The 17,949-nt window shown below is 49.4% G+C and overlaps 2 protein-coding genes across 2 annotated transcripts; one reads left to right on the top strand and one right to left on the bottom strand.

Annotated features, from left to right (window-relative positions):
- Positions 1–200: 200 nt before the first annotated feature.
- LOC149359207 (uncharacterized) lies at positions 201–5,523 on the top strand. The gene is made up of 4 exons (XM_089571477.1): positions 201–560; positions 1,471–1,623; positions 2,459–2,535; positions 3,596–5,523. The coding sequence occupies exons 1-4, from the start codon at positions 347–349 to the stop codon at positions 4,655–4,657; spliced, it is 1,506 nt and encodes a 501-aa protein (XP_089427603.1). The 5' UTR covers positions 201–346; the 3' UTR covers positions 4,658–5,523.
- Positions 5,524–11,281: 5,758 nt separating this feature from the next.
- LOC149359206 (uncharacterized) lies at positions 11,282–15,024 on the bottom strand. Its single transcript, XM_089571476.1, has 3 exons — positions 14,626–15,024; positions 13,907–13,980; positions 11,282–12,463 (listed from the first exon to the last, which is right to left on the bottom strand). Exons 1-3 carry the CDS (start codon positions 14,872–14,874, stop codon positions 11,353–11,355), a joined length of 1,434 nt encoding a protein of 477 aa, XP_089427602.1. The 5' UTR covers positions 14,875–15,024; the 3' UTR covers positions 11,282–11,352.
- Between the last annotated feature and the right edge of the window lie 2,925 nt (positions 15,025–17,949).

The raw sequence follows: 17,949 nt of genomic DNA, 5'->3' as shown, positions 1-17,949 counted from the left end.
CTCGCTATAGTATTTTTTTGCACTTCCTGCATGGGCCCAAGTCTAGCTGAGAAAGCTAAGGGCCCAGATGATTCTCATGTATTTTTTAATAACTGTTTGAATAAAACTGATTTTAATTTGATTTGATTTGATTTGAATGGAACAGCGGCCAAACGTTAGCACACTGCAGCGCCACACGCAGGCTGTATTCCCCCGCTATTCGCAATGTTCATAGATGGTAGCGCCACCTAGCGGCTAGTGAGAGAAGCGCCAGGAAGAGGGTTCGCGGACGGACTGACAAGTGAATGCGTGCATTCTCGGCGGCTTTGCGATCGGCGAACTTTTGTTTTGCTTTCTTTCCGAGGCGATGGAAAAGAAATACAAAAGTAAACGAATGTGTTGCGTACCTCAATGTACGAACCGAGCCATCCGCAACCAGATAAGTCTACATTCTTTCCCACGAGATTCTCAACTGAAGAAAGAATGGGCGGTCAAACTTCGGATGGGAAAGCCCGTGACGCCGCCAATGAAGGTCTGCAGTGCACACTTCACCGCAAAAGATTTTTTCTGGAGTAACACAGGTAAGAATTAAATAATTTCGCATATGTTAGCAAAATGCCAATCCATTGGTTAATGCTTAATGTATGCTACTGGCCGCATGTGTGAGCAATGGTGCGAGTAGTAGTGCAAGAAATTCGGCAATTTCGTTGCTATGTGTTTAGCTCTCCATTAAACCTTAAGTCGTGTCATGTTTTATGTTTGCTTTCTCAAAAGAGTTGTATGCATAGGATTGCTTGTAGGGCCACATTGCCGATGCTAGCTTGACGCGCGGAACCGCTAACGACTTCTGCACCGTTGCTTCCGTGTCAATCTGATAGGTGCATGCGGGAGTTTCGGTGCTGAAATTTTAGGACCGTGAGCGGGAAAGCTGTAGCGCTCTCGAAACGTCAATTTTCCTTGTGTTGTTTGTCAGTGACCCTTGAATATTGAGGAGCTCGTGTAAGCGATCGTACGACGCAATTCTACATCGGCGCCTACTCCCGTTCAGACGGCGGCAGTCGTTTCCTCGACTCAAGTGGCGCTCACGTGAATCTGGCTCGGTGCGCTGGTCGGTCCAGAGTGCATGCCGCATCGCCTGCCTATCCTCTTATCTCTTGCCGGCACTGTCAGGACGCCGTTTGTGTTTGTGATGTTTGTGCTTCCGCGAGTGCGGCGCGTCGACTCATCAGCGTCGGCGGCAGGAAGCGCAGCGCAGAGTGTGTGGTGAGCGAGCGATCTGAGCGGTCGTGCGTAAGTGCGAGCCCTATGAAGTGCGCGAACAAGATTTGTAACTGCAATGTATCCGTTGTTTATTCTCACAAGTTTGTGTGTGCGTCGAGTGCCCTTACTCGCTCCCCCTTCCTTTTTTCGGTCATCTCTAACACTCGGTGTAGGGCATACTGCGTCGGGCAGTAAGAAAATGAGATAGCAAACTAATTTTGTACTTCCCAGACCCCCAGGTGTGGACGCCAGATAAAAGAAGACTCCTCAGCACTGCTGTGCCTTCACAGCTTCTGCCAAAGAGGACTCATGACCACGAAGACAGCTACAGGGTGCAAGCCAAAGCAGACCGTGCTGCAAGAGCATCTGCAAGGAATGGCCGTGGTATGTCAGGGCTTGTCTCTAATATTTATCTTTTTTTTTTTGCACAATGGATTTCCAATGACTGTAAAATGTCCACGTCTACTTTTGCATTTTTTTCCTGCTGTAAGAATGAGGCAAAATAAGCAAGAGGTGCTGTAGATGAATGAAACAGTATGTAGTTGGCTTCTGACCAATATTTTTATTCTTAATCATGCAGCAATGTCCATATTAACTCAACATCACTATAGTTGTCCTAGCTTTAAAATTATCTCCTTGAAGTGAACGCTGTTTGTAGCCGCCCTGAATGATACTCTATCCTGTGTAGTTAGTAACAAGCCTTTGACGCACGACTGTCTGGTGGGAAGTCAATCATGCAATTGTTTGGGGCGAACAAGCATAAAGAACTAGGGGCTCATTATGACATATGAGTATATGTTAAGGAACCAACCATAATCGAAAGCATTTATAGATTGAAAGTGCATGAGAAACAGTGAAGATGAAGCACTTTCTTTTTTAATTGTACCATATCCTACATTCAACCTTGCAGGGTGGATCAGATCTTTAGCGCTCAGCTACTCAATCATAGTATTCAAATTCAAACCCAGCCGTGGCGACCACGTTTTGATGGAGGGGAAATTCTATGTGCTTGTATACTGCATGATGTCAGTGCATGTTCCAGGCAGTCTAAACTGTTTGGAGCCTTCCACTGCAGTCTCTCTCATAGCCTGAACTGTTTTGGGACATTAAACCCCTTGCACATGTTTACCTGCCCTGCTACAATTTGAGCTGATGCCACAGTTGTCAAATTTTTGGATCCACTTTCACACCTCTAATCTTGTATTTCATTTATGCAAAGCCCCCGAAAATTTGGAGCCTCCTTCAGCACTGCCTGACTTGCCAAGTGAAGTGGACAGCATCGATAGCTCAAATGATGTAAGTACTGCCATTCTTATCATTCTCTGGTCATACACCCCCTACATACAAAATGAGAACCTGTGGAGGGCTACGGGTTCAATTATCCCATCCTACTTTTTATTGCGTATCTAGCACAGTAAGTGGTAGTATGCCTATTAAGGTGATTTGCATCAGAAGTGGCTGTTTTGTTGACTCCTCTGTTGTGTCTTAGAATCAGTTTATTATAAATGCTATTTACAGTTAATTGTAGTATATACAAGCATACCTAGGCTGTCGTCAGCTATGCGAGCGCACTCCTTTGCGCTGACAGCATGCAATTTTGAGACTGCTTGCTCAACACTAGCGCTCTACGCAAGAAATCCTAAAATGTCCAAAGCCGCCTTGGCCAATGCTGGCCAGTCACATGAATGTAGTTTCCAAAACAAAGGAAGCTGGACAATAGCGCTCGCAGTGTACTACCGGTAGCTGAGGAACTCTGGTGTCAGCTCCATCATTTTGCACTTGTCGACCCCACACTACCAGCCAGTAGATCTGTTCGCATCGATTGGATTCATCCGGCAGCTTTCCTACTACTACTCACAAGAAGAACACAGGAGTGTCATCTAAAAATGAGTCCTGTTGGTTTGAAATAAATCTTGGGGAGAAGCTGAATTAAAGATTTACGCAGATGGCACATTGCTATATTCATCAACTTAGATGCAAGCAGGTGCGTTTTGGCAGCTGGCGTGATAGAGCCTCGAGCGTACCCCCCCCCCCCCCCCGCCATGAATTTCTTAGTGCTTGCCAGCCCGTTTCTATATACCCTGAAGGGAAGGAAATTGGAAGTTTTTCTTTGAGAATGGGTGCTTGACTAGCATGATAGCATGAGCATACCAAAAACAGATGTTTTTCAGTTTTAACTTATTCCGAAATTTTTTCACTGGCGGATGCTTACTGGCATTTTGTGGTTAAAACCAGAAAGTACATGGCCTCTGTCCAGAAGTGTACAGCTAGCACAGTTGGTATTTAAACATTTTTGCCATTTTGAAGACAGTGTGTCATATTATTCACACTTTGACTGTAAACTTCTCTTGCGCAGGTGGCAGCATGCACTCCAGAAGCGGCTTCAGGCTCTTCTATCACTGAGAGCTGTACACAGCAGAGGTGTGAGATGGCAGAAGCACTGCTGCAGCTTGCAGGTGCAGGCTCCATGCACCAAGTGCTAAATGAAGACAGGCTGCTGGACGTAGGTGTCCAAGTGGACTCGGACCTTTCGCTAAAAAAATTTAGCATTGTGCAACTGTTGACCACTGACAGTTCTGTGAATGCCTTCATGGGCGTGCAGTCGAGGAGCATATTACAGCTGATTGCTCAGGAAGTTGCTGCAATTGACAACGTGAACACTAGCATGCCCATTCTGGACCGTATTGTGCTTGTTCTCATTAGACTAAAAACATGCCTGCCATTTGTATGTCTGGCCACATTGTTTGGTGTCAGCAGGTCCACAGCTGCAAGGAATTTTAGCAGCACTTTGCGGAGCATGGCAGCCGTGCTTGAAGCAGCCGTACCGTGGCCTGACAGGGCAGAAGTGCAGATCAATATGCCCCAGCACTTTGCTGCATTTACAGAAGTGCGCATTGTGCTGGATTGCACAGAAGTGGAAGTCGAAAAATCTCATTGTGCATCATGCCGGATTTTGACATATTCTCACTACAAGGGGACGCACACTGCCAAGGTGCTTGTTGGCGTTTCACCTGCCGGCCTAATAACTTTCATTAGCAAAGGTTTTGGAGGCAGGGCATCTGACAAGGCCTGCGTAGAGAAATCAGGCGTGCTGAATAAGCTTGACAGTTTCCAGGATGACGTAATGGTTGATAAAGGTTTCAACTTGGATGGCATTTGTGGGCAGCTTGGGCTTGGTGTTATACAGCCACCTTTTCTGCGTGACCAAGCCCAATTCTCAGCTGAGGATTCTGATAAGACTCTAAAAATTGCACGGGCACGTGTGCACGTGGAGCGTGCCATTCAAAGATTGAAAGTTTTCAAGGTGCTAAAGAGCCCTGTGCCCTGGGAGATGGTTGGGTCACTTGACCAAATACTGATCATAATTGCTGGCATAGTGAACCTTTCATCTCCCATTCTTTCAAGTGAAAGATTCTAGTTATCACTTAAGTGAGTAGCCATGAGTCCTCTATGCATTCTTTCATTGAAGTGATGTCAGACTTATTTGAAGTCTTGCATTCGTCAAACGCACATTTTGCTCTTTATTTCCAGCTGCTGTATGCATTATCCATTTCCTGAGCTTCATCTCTCCTCTATGTTTGCAGCATTCTTTGTTGTGTTTTGCCTGCTTGGCACCTATTTGACGACTCTCTCCCATGTATGCAACATTTTTTGTTCTATTTTGTCTGCTTAAGACCTGCTTTGCAGATAGGTGAAAAAGAGATAAAACAGCAAGATAGATGGCTGAGTGAATATTAATGTCTGTGCTCACTGAATAGATGAAAGCGTATGCTACCATGTTGTGAAACAAAGCTTTTTTCGCTGGTTATGTTCTTGGTGACAACAATGTAGGCAGTGCTGTGAAATGTGCTTTAACACTGACATTACTGAAAAGGTGCAATCATATTCAAGATTAGAGAACACACTAAAATCCAGCTTGCAGCAAACAGATTTTGCATCCAACTTGGGAAATATCCAAAATAGTCATTTGAGCATGTAGTCGTGTCTGATTCCATTGCAGGTTGTCAGTGGGAACACTGCTTGCATTCAGTATGATTCCAGCAATATCAGTTAAGCACAACTGGAAGCACACTTGCAACCACTCCCACTAGCCCTGCTAACCCAGCCCGTCTCACCCCAATGTTCACGGCACACATTGCTTACGGGGTGTGTGCATTCCTTGCATGCTGTTCTGTGGACATTATTCACCTTGTTCACGTTATGAAACACATTGGATGTGCTTGTAATATGAGTCCTTTGTATTAGTGCATGAACATGTCAACATGGTGACAAAATTTGACAAAATCAGTTGTTTTACTGCATTCATTAAGCAAATGCTTTGGGATTGTTACCTTGACTGTGGACTGTTCCCATTTACTTGCTGGAAGCGCTTCTTATTCATACCCTATTTGTGGCCATGCAAACCCATCTATGTATGTGTACACCTTGAAGTGCTTCATTTAAGAATTGGGCAGCTAGTCTCCCATAAGTCAGCATGAGATGGCTGAAGCACATGATGCTTGTTATTGCTTAGTCATGTGAAAGGTGTGGAAAGAACAAAGAGTGTAGAATATATTGTTACGGGGAAATACTATTTACATTTATTTACAAGCGGTAGGATAATAGTTCCTAGCGGCGAGCATCAGAAAGCACCAACAACCTCTTCTTCTTCGTGCGACCCTTTCACGCCGGAGGCCACTTCGACTTCCACTTCCTCTTCGTCGTAGCATGACCCCCGGTGGCATGAGCGCCGTCCCGGCGTTAGGCCGATGATAGAGGAGCGGCGTGGTAGGGCTTGAGGCGCATAACGTGAACAATGTCGGTGGGTGGTGTACATGAAGAGGAGGCAGGTGTATGAGGAGCAACTTCATACGTGACATCGGTGACCTGACGCACAACACGATAAGGACCATGGTAGGGAGACAAAAGTTTTTCAGAGAGACCGACGCGACGGGAAGGGGACCACAGAAGAACGAGCGACCCCGGTTCGTAGGTGACATGACGATGGCGATTATCGTACAATGACTTCTGCGCTTGTTGGGACGCTTGGAGCCGAGTTCGGGCGATTTGGCGAGCGTCTTCAGCTTGAGCAATGGCGTCCCGGGCGAAGGCGGTGACGGGACGGTCAGCGGATGGCACGAGTGTGTCCAATGGCAGGACGGCGTGTCTGCCGTATAAGAGATAGAACGGAGAGTAACCAGTTGTGTCATGCCTGGAGGTGTTGTAAGCGAACGTCACATAGGGCAAGGCGAGATCCCAGTCTTTGTGGTCGGGGGAGACGTACATAGACAACATGTCTGTTAATGTTCGATTCAAACGCTCGGTTAGCCCGTTTGTCTGTGGGTGGTATGCTGTGGCAATCTTATGCTTGGTAGAACACGAACGCAGGATGTCGTCGACAACTCTGGACAGGAAATAGCGTCCGCGGTCTGTGAGTAATTGACGAGGGGCACCATGTTGTAGAATAAGACTGCAAAAGAAAGTCAGCGACATCGGTCGCGCAGCTCGTAGGCAGCGCACGGGTGATTGCATACCGAGTGGCATAGTCTGTGGCTACTGCGATCCACCTATTTCCGGAATCCGAGGTCGGGAATGGTCCGAGGAGATCGAGCCCTACACGGTGGAACGGCTCCGGCACGTCTATAGGATGCAGAAGACCAGGAGGTGGTGCCGAAGGCTTCTTTCTGCGCTGACAAAGGTCGCAATTGGTGACGTAATGCCGGACTGTACGGTATAATCCAGGCCAAAAGAAACGGCGTTGTATGCGGTCGTAAGTTCGTGCCACACCAAGGTGGCCAGCTGCAGGCAGGTCATGGAGTTCTGCAATTATAGAAGACCGCAGCTGCTGGGGAATGACTAGGAGGAGTGAGGGCCCGTCAGGACGGAAGTTGCGGCGATAGAGAATGTCATTTTTAGTAACGAAGAGCTGCAGGGAGCGCTTCAAGCTTCCAGAGCTGAGGCCCTCGATGATGGTTTGCAAATATGGGTCTTTGCGCTGCTCCTCGGCGATGTTGTGTAGATCAGAAATGCCAAACAGGGAAGGGATATTGTCAGTGTCACTGAGAGCAGGTGGCTCGACAGGGTACCGAGACAGGCAATCAGCGTCTTGATGGAGACGTCCAGACTTGTACACGACAGTGTACGAATATTCCTGAAGGCGTAGCGCCCAGCGGCCAAGACGCCCAGAAGGGTCTTTCAGCGAGGACAGCCAGCATAGGGCGTGGTGGTCCGTGACAACAGAAAAAACACGCCCGAACAATATGGCCGGAATTTAGCTACAGCCCAAACCAGAGCGAGGCCACTCATGTTCCGTAATGGAGTAATTTCGCTCGGCAGGTGAAAGCAGGCGGCTAGCATACGCAACCACGTGGTGTGGGCCCCGGGAGCGTTGAGCCAGCACGGCTCCGATCCCGTAGCCACAGGCGTCCGTGCGGAGTTCAGTAGGGGCCGCGGGATCAAAATGTGCCAGAATCGGGGATGATGTCAGCAGGCGGACAAGCGTGGAAAACACATTTTGTTGATCAGAGCCCCAGGTAAAGTCTGTGTCCGTCTTCAGGAGGTCAGTGAGGGGACGAGCGATAAGGGCAAAATCTTGAATAAAACGGCGAAAGTAGGAGCACAGCCCAAGAAAACTGCGCACGTCTTTCTGAGAATTTGGGCGAGGGAACTGTTGCACCGCTGCAATTTTAGCTGGATCAGGACGTACACCGGAGGCATCGACGAGATGTCCCAGAATGGTGAGTTGCCGGCGGCCGAATTGGCATTTGGACGAGTTGAGCTGGAGCCCAGCCATACGAAAGACAGTCAGGATACTCCTGAGACGTTCAAGGTGCGAGGCAAATGTGGGCGAGAAGACAACAACATCGTCAAGGTAGCACAGACACGTAGTCCACTTAAATCCGCGAAGGAGTGAGTCCATCATCCGTTCGAAAGTAGCTGGTGCATTACAAAGTCCGAACGGCATCACTTTGAACTGGTATAAACCGTCAGGTGTGACGAAAGCTGTCTGTTCGCGGTCTTGCTCGTCAACGGCAATTTGCCAATAACCGGAACGAAGGTCAATGGAAGAAAAGTATTGAGATCCGTGGAGACAGTCGAGAGCGTCATCGATCCTAGGGAGTGGGTAGACGTCTCTTCTTGTGATGCGGTTCAGGTGACGGTAGTCGACGCAGAAACGCCAACTGCCGTCTTTCTTTTTAACAAGGACGACTGGAGAGGCCCAAGGACTGGACGACGGTTCGATTATGTCCTTAGCGAGCATCTTTTCGACTTCCTGTTGCATCACTTGGCGTTCGGAGCTGGACACCCTATAAGGCCGGCGGTGCAGAGGAGTGGCGTCACCAGTGTTGATACGATGCTTCACAATAGTCGTACGAGCTAAAGGGCGGTCATTGAAGTCAAATATGTCCTGAAAAGATGCCAGAAGATGGGTAAGCGCCTCGGCTTGGTCGGCAAAGAGATCTGAAGCGATCATATTGGCAAAGTGGTCAGGTCTCGAAAGAGCTGTGACATGATCGTCCGGAGAGGACGATACACAATTTGTGACTGCAGAGATCACGTATTCATCGGTAGGGGACAGCGTGGCGAGGCACATGTCTTGAGGAAGCGTCTGGACGTGCGTACTGAAGTTGAGAACAGGTAACCACGTGGTGTTTGCCGAGACTGCGACAACCGTATGGGCAAGGGCAACATTCTTTGTGACGGGCAAATCAAGGACAGGGGTGATGATATACTGGCCGTTAGGAAGAGGTGGAACAGATTTAAACAATACGTAAGTTGCGGCTTCAGGTGGTAAGCGGGTGAACTCGGCAGTACAGAGACGGTGCACAACTGGGGCAGGTGGTTCTGAGAGGTACGGTAGGTCCAACTCGACAACACTTGTAGCACAGTCAATAAGGGCTGCGTGCTCACTAAGGAAATCAAGGCCGAGTATGACGTCATGAGGGCACTGATTCAGAACGGTAAAGAGCACAGTGGTTTGGCGGTCAGAAATCGTCACACGAGCAGCACACAGGCCGAGGACTGGGGACGTTGTGCCATCGGCAACTCGAACAACAGCTGTAGGAGCAGGCGTCAGTACTTTGCGGAGGCGGCGTCGTAGGTCGGAACTCATCACAGAAATGTGGGCGCCCGTGTCAATCAGAGCAGAGACGGCAACGCCATCGACTTGTACGGTCAGTAAATTGCGCGGGGCACGAAGAACTAAACAAGGATTTTGGAGCCGGGTCGTATCTGCAGCATCACCTCTGGACGCTGCAGAAATTAGTTTTCCGCCTGTGATCGTCCGTAGGGGCCGGGAGAGGAAGCGCGCGGTCGTTGCGGCGAACGGGACTGGCGGCGCTGTGGAGATGGTGAGCGGCTGAAGCGGGGTGGCGGGACGTCGGTGGTGGGTCTCGACGTGTCCAAGGGTCGCGAGAAAGAGCTTGAGTCTGCAGTGTCGGGGCGATAAGGTGGGGTCGAGTAACGGTTCCGCTGGGAGGAGTACCATCGACTACGGCAATGACGGGCGATGTGGTCGACACGGGAACAGTTGAAACAGATAGGCCTGTCGTCGGGCGTACGCCACTCGGAGGGGTTGCGCGGCCGAGAAGCGGCGTAAACAGGCCGGACAGGGTATAGAGGAGGGACTTCGGGCACTTGGGAGGGATGAAGAGCGGCGACAGAGGACAAACCCAAGTTAGCAAGTTCCTGGCGGACGACGGCTTGAATAAGTGGAAGGGGCAGGAGCTGGTTGGCTGCAGGTGTTGCTGAGGAGGCCGGAGCAATGGCTTCAAGCTCACGGCGTACGATACGGGTCACGTTCTCTGGCGAGGTCGGCTGGTTCCGTGGACAAATTTCTTGGCAGGACGAAGACGCAGCCGTGTTGGGCAGGCGTGCGATATGCTGGGTGATCCGTCAGCTTTTGGCGTCCTCGAAGCGGCGGCATTCTTTTACGTCTTTTACGATGTCTGCAATCTTGTCGCAGTTCTTATAAACGAGCAGATTGAAGGCATCGTCTGCAATGCCCTTCAGCACATGTCCGACTTTGTCAGCCTCGCTCATCTCCTTATCGACCGTGTAGCACAAAGCCAACACATCCTGAATATAGGACACGTAGGACTCCGTGGATGACTGGGCGCGACTGGCAAGATCTCTTTTAGCGGCAAGCTGCCGGCCGAGTGGTTTGCCGAAAAGGTCAATAAGTTTCTGCTTACAGTCATCCCAACTGGTTAATGTCTCTTCGTTACTGTCGTACCACTTCAGCGCCGTGCCCTTAAGGTAAAAAACCACGTTCGCAAGCATGAAAGTTTGGTCCCACCGGTTGTTAGCGCTGCACCGTTCATACTTGCGAAGCCAGGTCTCAACGTCAGCGTCGTCGTCCCCAGAGAAGGGTCCAGGATCCCGAGGGTGAGTGAGGACCACCGAGGACACTGATGCTGCCGAATCCGGTGGAGCGGCTTCCGTCATTGTAAGCCGTGGAAGGTAGCGACGGCGTGAAAGGTAGTGCCCGCTGCGTAGTTCCGTCTTGCCGCACCTCCACCAAGATGTTACGGGGAAATACTATTTACATTTATTTACAAGCGGTAGGATAATAGTTCCTAGCGGCGAGCATCAGGAAGCACCAACGCCAGCAGAAAGCACCAACAACCTCTTCTTCTTCGTGCGACCCTTTCACGCGGGAGGCCACTTCGACTTCCACTTCCTCTTCGTCGTAGCAATATTCTCCCTTCATTCACAAGTGTTTCTGTGCTGCATGTTCGTTGAGCATGCATATGAAAGTAGAAAACCAGCGAAAAGGACGCGTTCACAAGGAGGAGAAGTACACGGGACCTTTCTACTGGTTTTCTACTTACCATGCACCAACTGGCCCAACAAGCTACGCTTCTTCAATGCATGCGTATGAACTTTATGCAACACTCTTATAAAGTTCATATACATGCATTGAAGAAGCGTAGCTTGTTGGGCCAGTTGGTGCATGGTAAGTAGAAAACCAGCGAAAAGGACGCATTCACAAGGAGGAGAAGTACACAGGACAACGCTGTGTTGTCCTGTGTACTTCTCCTCCTTGTGAATGCGTCCTTTTCGCTGGTTTTCTACTTACCATGCACCAACTGGCCCAACAAGCTACGCTCCTTCAATGCATGTATATGAACTTTACGCAACACTCGTCTGGGCTGATTCTGCCAGCCTGGGTAATAACCACTTAAAATATACAAATTGGAGCTTCCGCACAAGCTTGTCGATGTGCTCATCACAGCGTTGCACAATAATAGTCAATGGTTCCACTTGGGAAAACACCATGAAATGAGTTGTCCTCAAGTTAAGTAGGAACATTCCCAGTTGCACTTGAGAATAATAGCTATGTCTGCAGTTCAAAACGAAGTTCTCGTTTTCCTTCTTTATATATGGTAGCTTTTTCTCTTGAACTAGCTCGGCAGCTTTCCTTGTCTTGCCAAGAACGGGGCTTTTGATCTCAAGTAAGATGGCTGGTTCGCCCTTCTTGAATATAATGCCATCTGGGCTGTAGCCAAGCCATGGCACACTTGGATGCACAATGAAGCCCATTCTTTCAACCGTGCTGCTTGATGAGCACGAGTAGGCCTCGACGGCTTTTGATTCCGAGGCTTTGCCATACTTGGTGGCATTATTGCCCCGGAAGCTCTCACTCATCATTCTGGCAACTTTCATCTCCCAGGTGTTGTTTTCCTTGGGAATGAATGTAAAGTAAGAGTGGCACTTGCTGCCAGTAATCCTTATTTTCCGTTCTCGGTGCCACTTTGTGTTATTTTGGCACCTTGTTTGGGCACTAATCTGTAGTGCTTCGTCATGTGACACCACCACATGTTTATGATAAAATTGCCTTTCAGGCTCTGTTAGTTGTTCCTCAGCAAACTTATAAATTTTAAAGTGCAATGCACTGCTGAATGCCACATCATGGAACAGCATTTCTGTATACGGGCTCATACTTTGCTCCATCATGTGAGTCAGTAAAGCCTGCTCCTGGAGAGTTGCATCAAATGAACTTCGATCTCTCTCTTGTTGTCTGCCATTGAAGTGTAGTGCCAATGCACTCTGTGGCAGGCCTACTATTAATCTGCGCCTTATGCCATCTTGTTGTTCTTTTGAAAGGCACAGTCTTGGGACAGCCTGTACATGGCACAGTTCTTGCAACTCCCGTGCCTGGTACATGGGAGTCGCCTTAAGCTTGCCCCAGGCTTGCTTCAGGTCTGTGCTCGTCAGGGTCTCCAGGTTTTGGATGCCAACCCTGTTGGCAAAAAAGTAATTGCTATTAATTGAAAAAGTCGTTCTGAATATAACACCAGCACTTGCTATGCTAACTTTCAATGCTGGTTTGAAATCTGCTAAGAAATAGTTTGTGGATTTAAAAAAGTGTTTAGGAGGACTTTCACTGTTTTGTGCTATGGCTAGTTCACAAACAGTCTGTCATTACAAAGCATCAATGCATCATCACACTTTTAGTACCGACTAGGCCCCATTGTGCTAAAAAAAAAATTTTTCAATGCTACCATAGCTAATATGAAAGAGCCCTATATGCAGCTTCACCTGAAAAGATTTAAATTGAGAAATGTAGTGATTCCATTATAAATCTGACCATTATTCAGGACACTAAGCCACGTCAGAATGAAGTAGTCCTCTACTGGAACGTGTTAGCATTTTGTGACAGTATAACTGCTGACTTTTTCACTATTTACAAACTAATAGAGCACACATGCTTCTGTGTCATGGCACTAGTGCGCAATAAGGTGCACCTGTTCAGAGGCTGCTGTCATAGATCAGTGATAATATGGCTGTATTCAGGAAACTAAATATGAAAAAGTGTATTTGACCAAATGGAGCGCATTAAAACATGCTTAAATAGGTCATGAGACAGTAGTTGCCAATGTAGGATATTACCTCTGCATTGGAGCAACACTAGTAATCTCTACTTCATAACTGCATATGTTATGTGTCACACGACCACTTTCAATCCTCACTGAACACAACGTTCACTGAGGTTTTCAACAAGGATTGAAGCCTCCTGTTCTACACGGGCATTTTGAATGGCCATTGAGAAGTTCCCTTTGTGCGCATTAGGTCGTGTCGAGATTATAAAAATGCCTTAATATAAAGAAGCATAATGTTCTAACAATGTTTTGTCATGCCTTTTAATACATTTCTATGCTAATATTTGAGGTTTTATTACATTAATTCGCTTTTATTTTTTAGAACTCAATGAGGATGAAGGTGTCAACACCCTCTCAAATGTGCTTGAAGACTTAAGAGCGCTACAGGAAGAGGCTTTGAGCCAAGCAAACTCGAGCTCGTTTGTACTAAAAGTTACTGTGTGACAACCTCGATCTGGTTTGAGTTGAATGCAGGTTGAGTTCAATGAGGATCAAAAGTGTTGATGCGACAGAGGTGTAACAAAAGTACAATTTGCGCAAGGACTGTCTTCCTGTTCATGTTTCTTCTCTTGAGGGCTTGTATTAGCAAAGCGTGCCTTGCTGAGTGACAAGCAAGTTTGCTGCAACCATGAAGTGCTAGAGGATCGCAACTTTTTCAACACAACTTGCCAAGTGATGTTATTTTCATGAAATTGCATGCTTGCATCATGTAGTCGTTAGATGTCATGTTTTCCACGGCACTTGTATGCTTCTGACAATATCTGATTCAATAAAAGTCATGACAAGAAAGGAAGTGTTCTTGCCTGTGAGCCAGCAGCAACATTGCTACCAGGTGCTTGCATCTTTGAGAATTGCCAGCTTTGCAGGAGCAGTGACCCTAGAAATACACAGAAGGAATAAAACAAACATGGTTCTCTGCAATTATAACTGCAGTTTTCATGTCTCGCTGTTTTCACTGCGAGCGAAAACGCTAGCGAATCCTGCCGCCGCGGCGGAAAATCCCGATTCTCGTCGCGGCGAGGTTTCAACAAATTGGAAAATTTCGCTGCGACGCGCCGCTCAATCGCTCAGTCGCCTGCATGCGAACCAGCCTTAAGAGGCACCATATTATTTTGCCGCACACGGGTGTGCTTTGCGTCATTTCACCGTCATTGAAACGCGCGGCCGCAGCGGACAGGATACAACTGGCTTCCCTCCGAAGTAACGTAGGTGCTGCGAGCGTCCTTTTCTAAAATCTCCGCTCTAGCTCAATCAACCCCATCGACTACGCAAGCTTGTAGATCGTTTCTCTTCCGATCGGTCCAACTGTCGAGTCCTGCTGCGCCAGGCAACACAATTACCAGCGAATTTCACACGAGTCGTAGTAACTCTCGACAGAACTACTAAATGCACGTGAAACGTGGGCTGACTGCTGTTTGAAGCTATGTTTAAAGCGCACCACGATCACGAAGCTTTTTGTAGGACAAATCATTGCTTGTTAGTTGCCTGCGTTGAAGAAGCAAAATACGGCAAGCTCACATACCTTGATAGAGGCGTCCAGTCCGTAAATGAACTGCAGCTCGTGTGGCTCTTTATGCACGTGTGATGTCTGGACGCAAAGCCCTTGCACTGTCACCGATTCGGCAGTGGAGGCTTTTACACCGCAGCAGATGATGTGACGGGCATCCAGCACTTCTTCGCCTTCCACCAAGCACCTTATCCTGGTGTCTTCAGCGCCAATGTGGCGCATTATGTCTCCCAACGAGAGCGGTCTTGAGAAAGGTAGCGGCATGTTGCTGCCGATGAAGGTGCCCGACACACAGCTCCAACAACGTGCTAAGCGCCGCTAGGCCAGGCGGTGTAAACAAGGCGCGACCACTGCAGCGCTACAGTGAGCAGCGCAGCGCGCGACCCTCTTCCGGACAGCCATCTTGAATTTCACAGCGCCACCTATAGGCCACGAACATTGCGAATGGACTCGGTGCACAGCGCAGGAGGTTCGACCCTAGATGGGGGTCGTCGACCCCTGACGGACGGGCGACGTCAGCCTTCGAGTGGCGGCCTCTCCCGGCGGGGGGGGGGGGGGGGGGGGGGGGAGCCCCGCTGACTGACAGCTTTGTTAACCCAGTTTCGGAATCGGCGCCTCCGCTGCGCTCGGCCGGGAACTCGCTTCGCGCGCACACCCTTCCTGACGAAAGAGGGCGCTGTGTCTTGACCCGCTGGCCCCCCCCTCTCCACCGGCCCCTTCCTGCCCGCGACGCCCACCGAGTTCGCCCACGGGCCCTATCGCGTCCAATACGCGACTCGCCCACCTGGAAACTCGCATCAGTGCAAGGAACCCGTGGACCGAGCGGAACACTGTGTTCTACGGCGACGGCGGTTAAGCCAACCCGAGTGACCGACCCGGTCACGTTTCTCGGCCCCTCGAGCACTCTTCCCAGCGCCGGACACGTCTCCCGGTGATTCTGTGCCGCCGCTGTCGCCGACGCAGCGCCGCGCATCACGTCTCGCAGGCTTGTCTAGGCCGACGTTTGTGATACTTAACGGCGACGACAGGGAAGCAGCCTCACCGCACGCAGTCTACTATCATCCTCTTCACTGCGACAGTTACGCGGCCGCTATAGCTGTGTCTCTTACTGTGAGGATTGCGTGGCCCATCCATGCCACGCATCTCACGCGATGCAGCCGCAACAGGCGACGGCGAAGCTTCCTTTTTTTGCTTCCATGCAGCTTTCAAACTCCTTAGGTTTATACACTCGCTCGAGCTATTATCGTGACCTCCGAAAAGGCGGGTCCTCAGCGTCACACTTTAGTGATGGTGGGGCTGAAAAAAAATTCAGCGGGCACTTTGGCTCTCTGAAGTGCTGGAAGGCGGAAGCGTTTCCTGGCGCACTGTTTGTTTTTTGTTTCTTTTTTATTTCTCATATTTTTAATTTCATCTTTATTTTTGTTTCTGTATTTTTTATTTTTGTTTTCGTTTATTTCTTTTTATTTATGAAACCCATGCATTCTCTATGTGCGCCTTTATTCATGATCAAACCCTGAGCCTTCGTGGCGGAGTGGCAGCGTCTCTACTTCAAATGCCAAAGGCCCTGGTTCGATTCCCAGCCTCGGCACGGTTCTTGACCCCGAAACGCGGACACATCTGCCCACACGGCTGCTAACGACAGTATGAGGCATTAAAGGCTTTCGCCTTAAAATGCGTAATGCGCTGCCACAAGAAGCAGTATGCTTCGGGTCTGAGATGAGTCCGCGCACCGACCACGACGCACCGCGCGGTTGAGACGTTCCGCATGGGCGCCGTGGTTTGGATTTTCTCCAGTTTTTAAGGCGGAAGCCTTTGATGCCTCATCGTTGTAAGCAGCAGTTGTCGACATAAATGTCACGCTTTTCAATTGGTTGAAATGGCCGATTTCCTTAATTAAATCGGATTAACGTCGGGCTCCCGCATTTTTTTTTTAATTCCCCGCAAGCGGGGGGCGTCGACCAACCTTTCACCTAGTCCCGCGGCGGCTTGCCGCTCTGCCAGCGCCGGAGTGATACGTAGTGATCGGCGAAAGCAAAGAGTCCACGCGTATTTTTATTTCCGTGGGCCTAATTTGCAGCTATGTAGTCTCTGAGTAGACCTATTTATTCATGGAAACCTAGAAGAAACAAAATAAAACCGAAAGCAATGTCGCCACGCGACTGCGTGAAAGGCACTCCATGCGTTGATCGACTCCTCCCACCGTATGCGGCGAATTAAAAAAAAAAAGGTGGGAGCCGGACGTTAATGCGATTTAATTAGGGAAATCGGCCGCACAGGGCAATAAATCAAAGTTTCTAAGAATGCTGGGAACTTGTACTATCGGGGACAAAAGTGGTATACTCCACGCGACCGGAGCCAGACCAACGGAAAACTGCGTTTCAACGCCATCTGCAGGCGGCATCTCGGACCCAGACAGCCAATCTGTGACCTTTATTATAAGCAGGCATGTTTTTTGACTCGTTTCAATGTTTCGTGCTTTTGCTCGCCAAAATGTCGAGCGGCGCCGCAGCAGTAGCAATCTGGTGGCCGTCTTTTCATTTTGTGTCTTCTTTTTAACAACGCGCGTTCGAGATATGGCTCCTGAGCCGGCGTTCGCACCGTTGTTGTGTTTCTACCCCCCCTCCCCCTTAACTCTCTTTGTGTGTTCCCGTCACACCTGTGTCCACTCGGACCACGTGGGCCCGATCATGCAGCTACCGTGAACAATCACCAAGGTCGACAACCTCGCGACGACCATGGGAAGTGAGATGCTTGGAATGCCCCTCCGAGCCTCAGCGGATTGGTGTAGCAGGAATGTCAAAGGCCATTGTCAGCAAAACCCCAGCGAAATTCCTTGAACGGAGTGCAGCGGCGACGAAGGCAGGCGAGGCCCAGGAGCTATTGTCCGAGCAACCACCGTGAATGCGGAGGCGACCTGGCGGCGCCGTCACGCTGGCGGATAATTGAAGAATTCTGTGTCCCCGACTCGCGTTCTGGGCAATCGGCGGGGAGGCAAGTTCATTCCCCTGCTGAAAGACTTCAGGAGATTCCTTTCCCGCGGGGCTGGATGAGTCAGCAATCTCCCCCTCTCTTCGACCCAGCTGCGACAGAGTGGACAAGCTCGCACCTGCCCAGCCGTGGGCGGTAACAAGAAGGTCCCCTTCGGTCCATCCGATTGGACAGTGCTCGTCGACCATTATTCCCCAGCCAGGGATCTGGGGAAACCGAACGATATTTAACTCGGCCGTGAGTGTGGCCGAGAGAGAAGCCTGCTAGCTCCAGTCGACTACGGTTGACGAAGACGTTCCCCCTCCACTGAGAGCCATTCTCAGTCCCGCTCTATGTAAATAATGTAAATAT

Source organism: Amblyomma mixtum, chromosome 2 (genome assembly GCF_055824585.1).
Source record: "Amblyomma mixtum isolate Tamu chromosome 2, ASM5582458v1, whole genome shotgun sequence".
NCBI classification, from domain to species: Eukaryota; Metazoa; Arthropoda; class Arachnida; order Ixodida; family Ixodidae; genus Amblyomma; species Amblyomma mixtum.
This window is presented reverse-complemented; position numbering and strand designations above follow the sequence as displayed.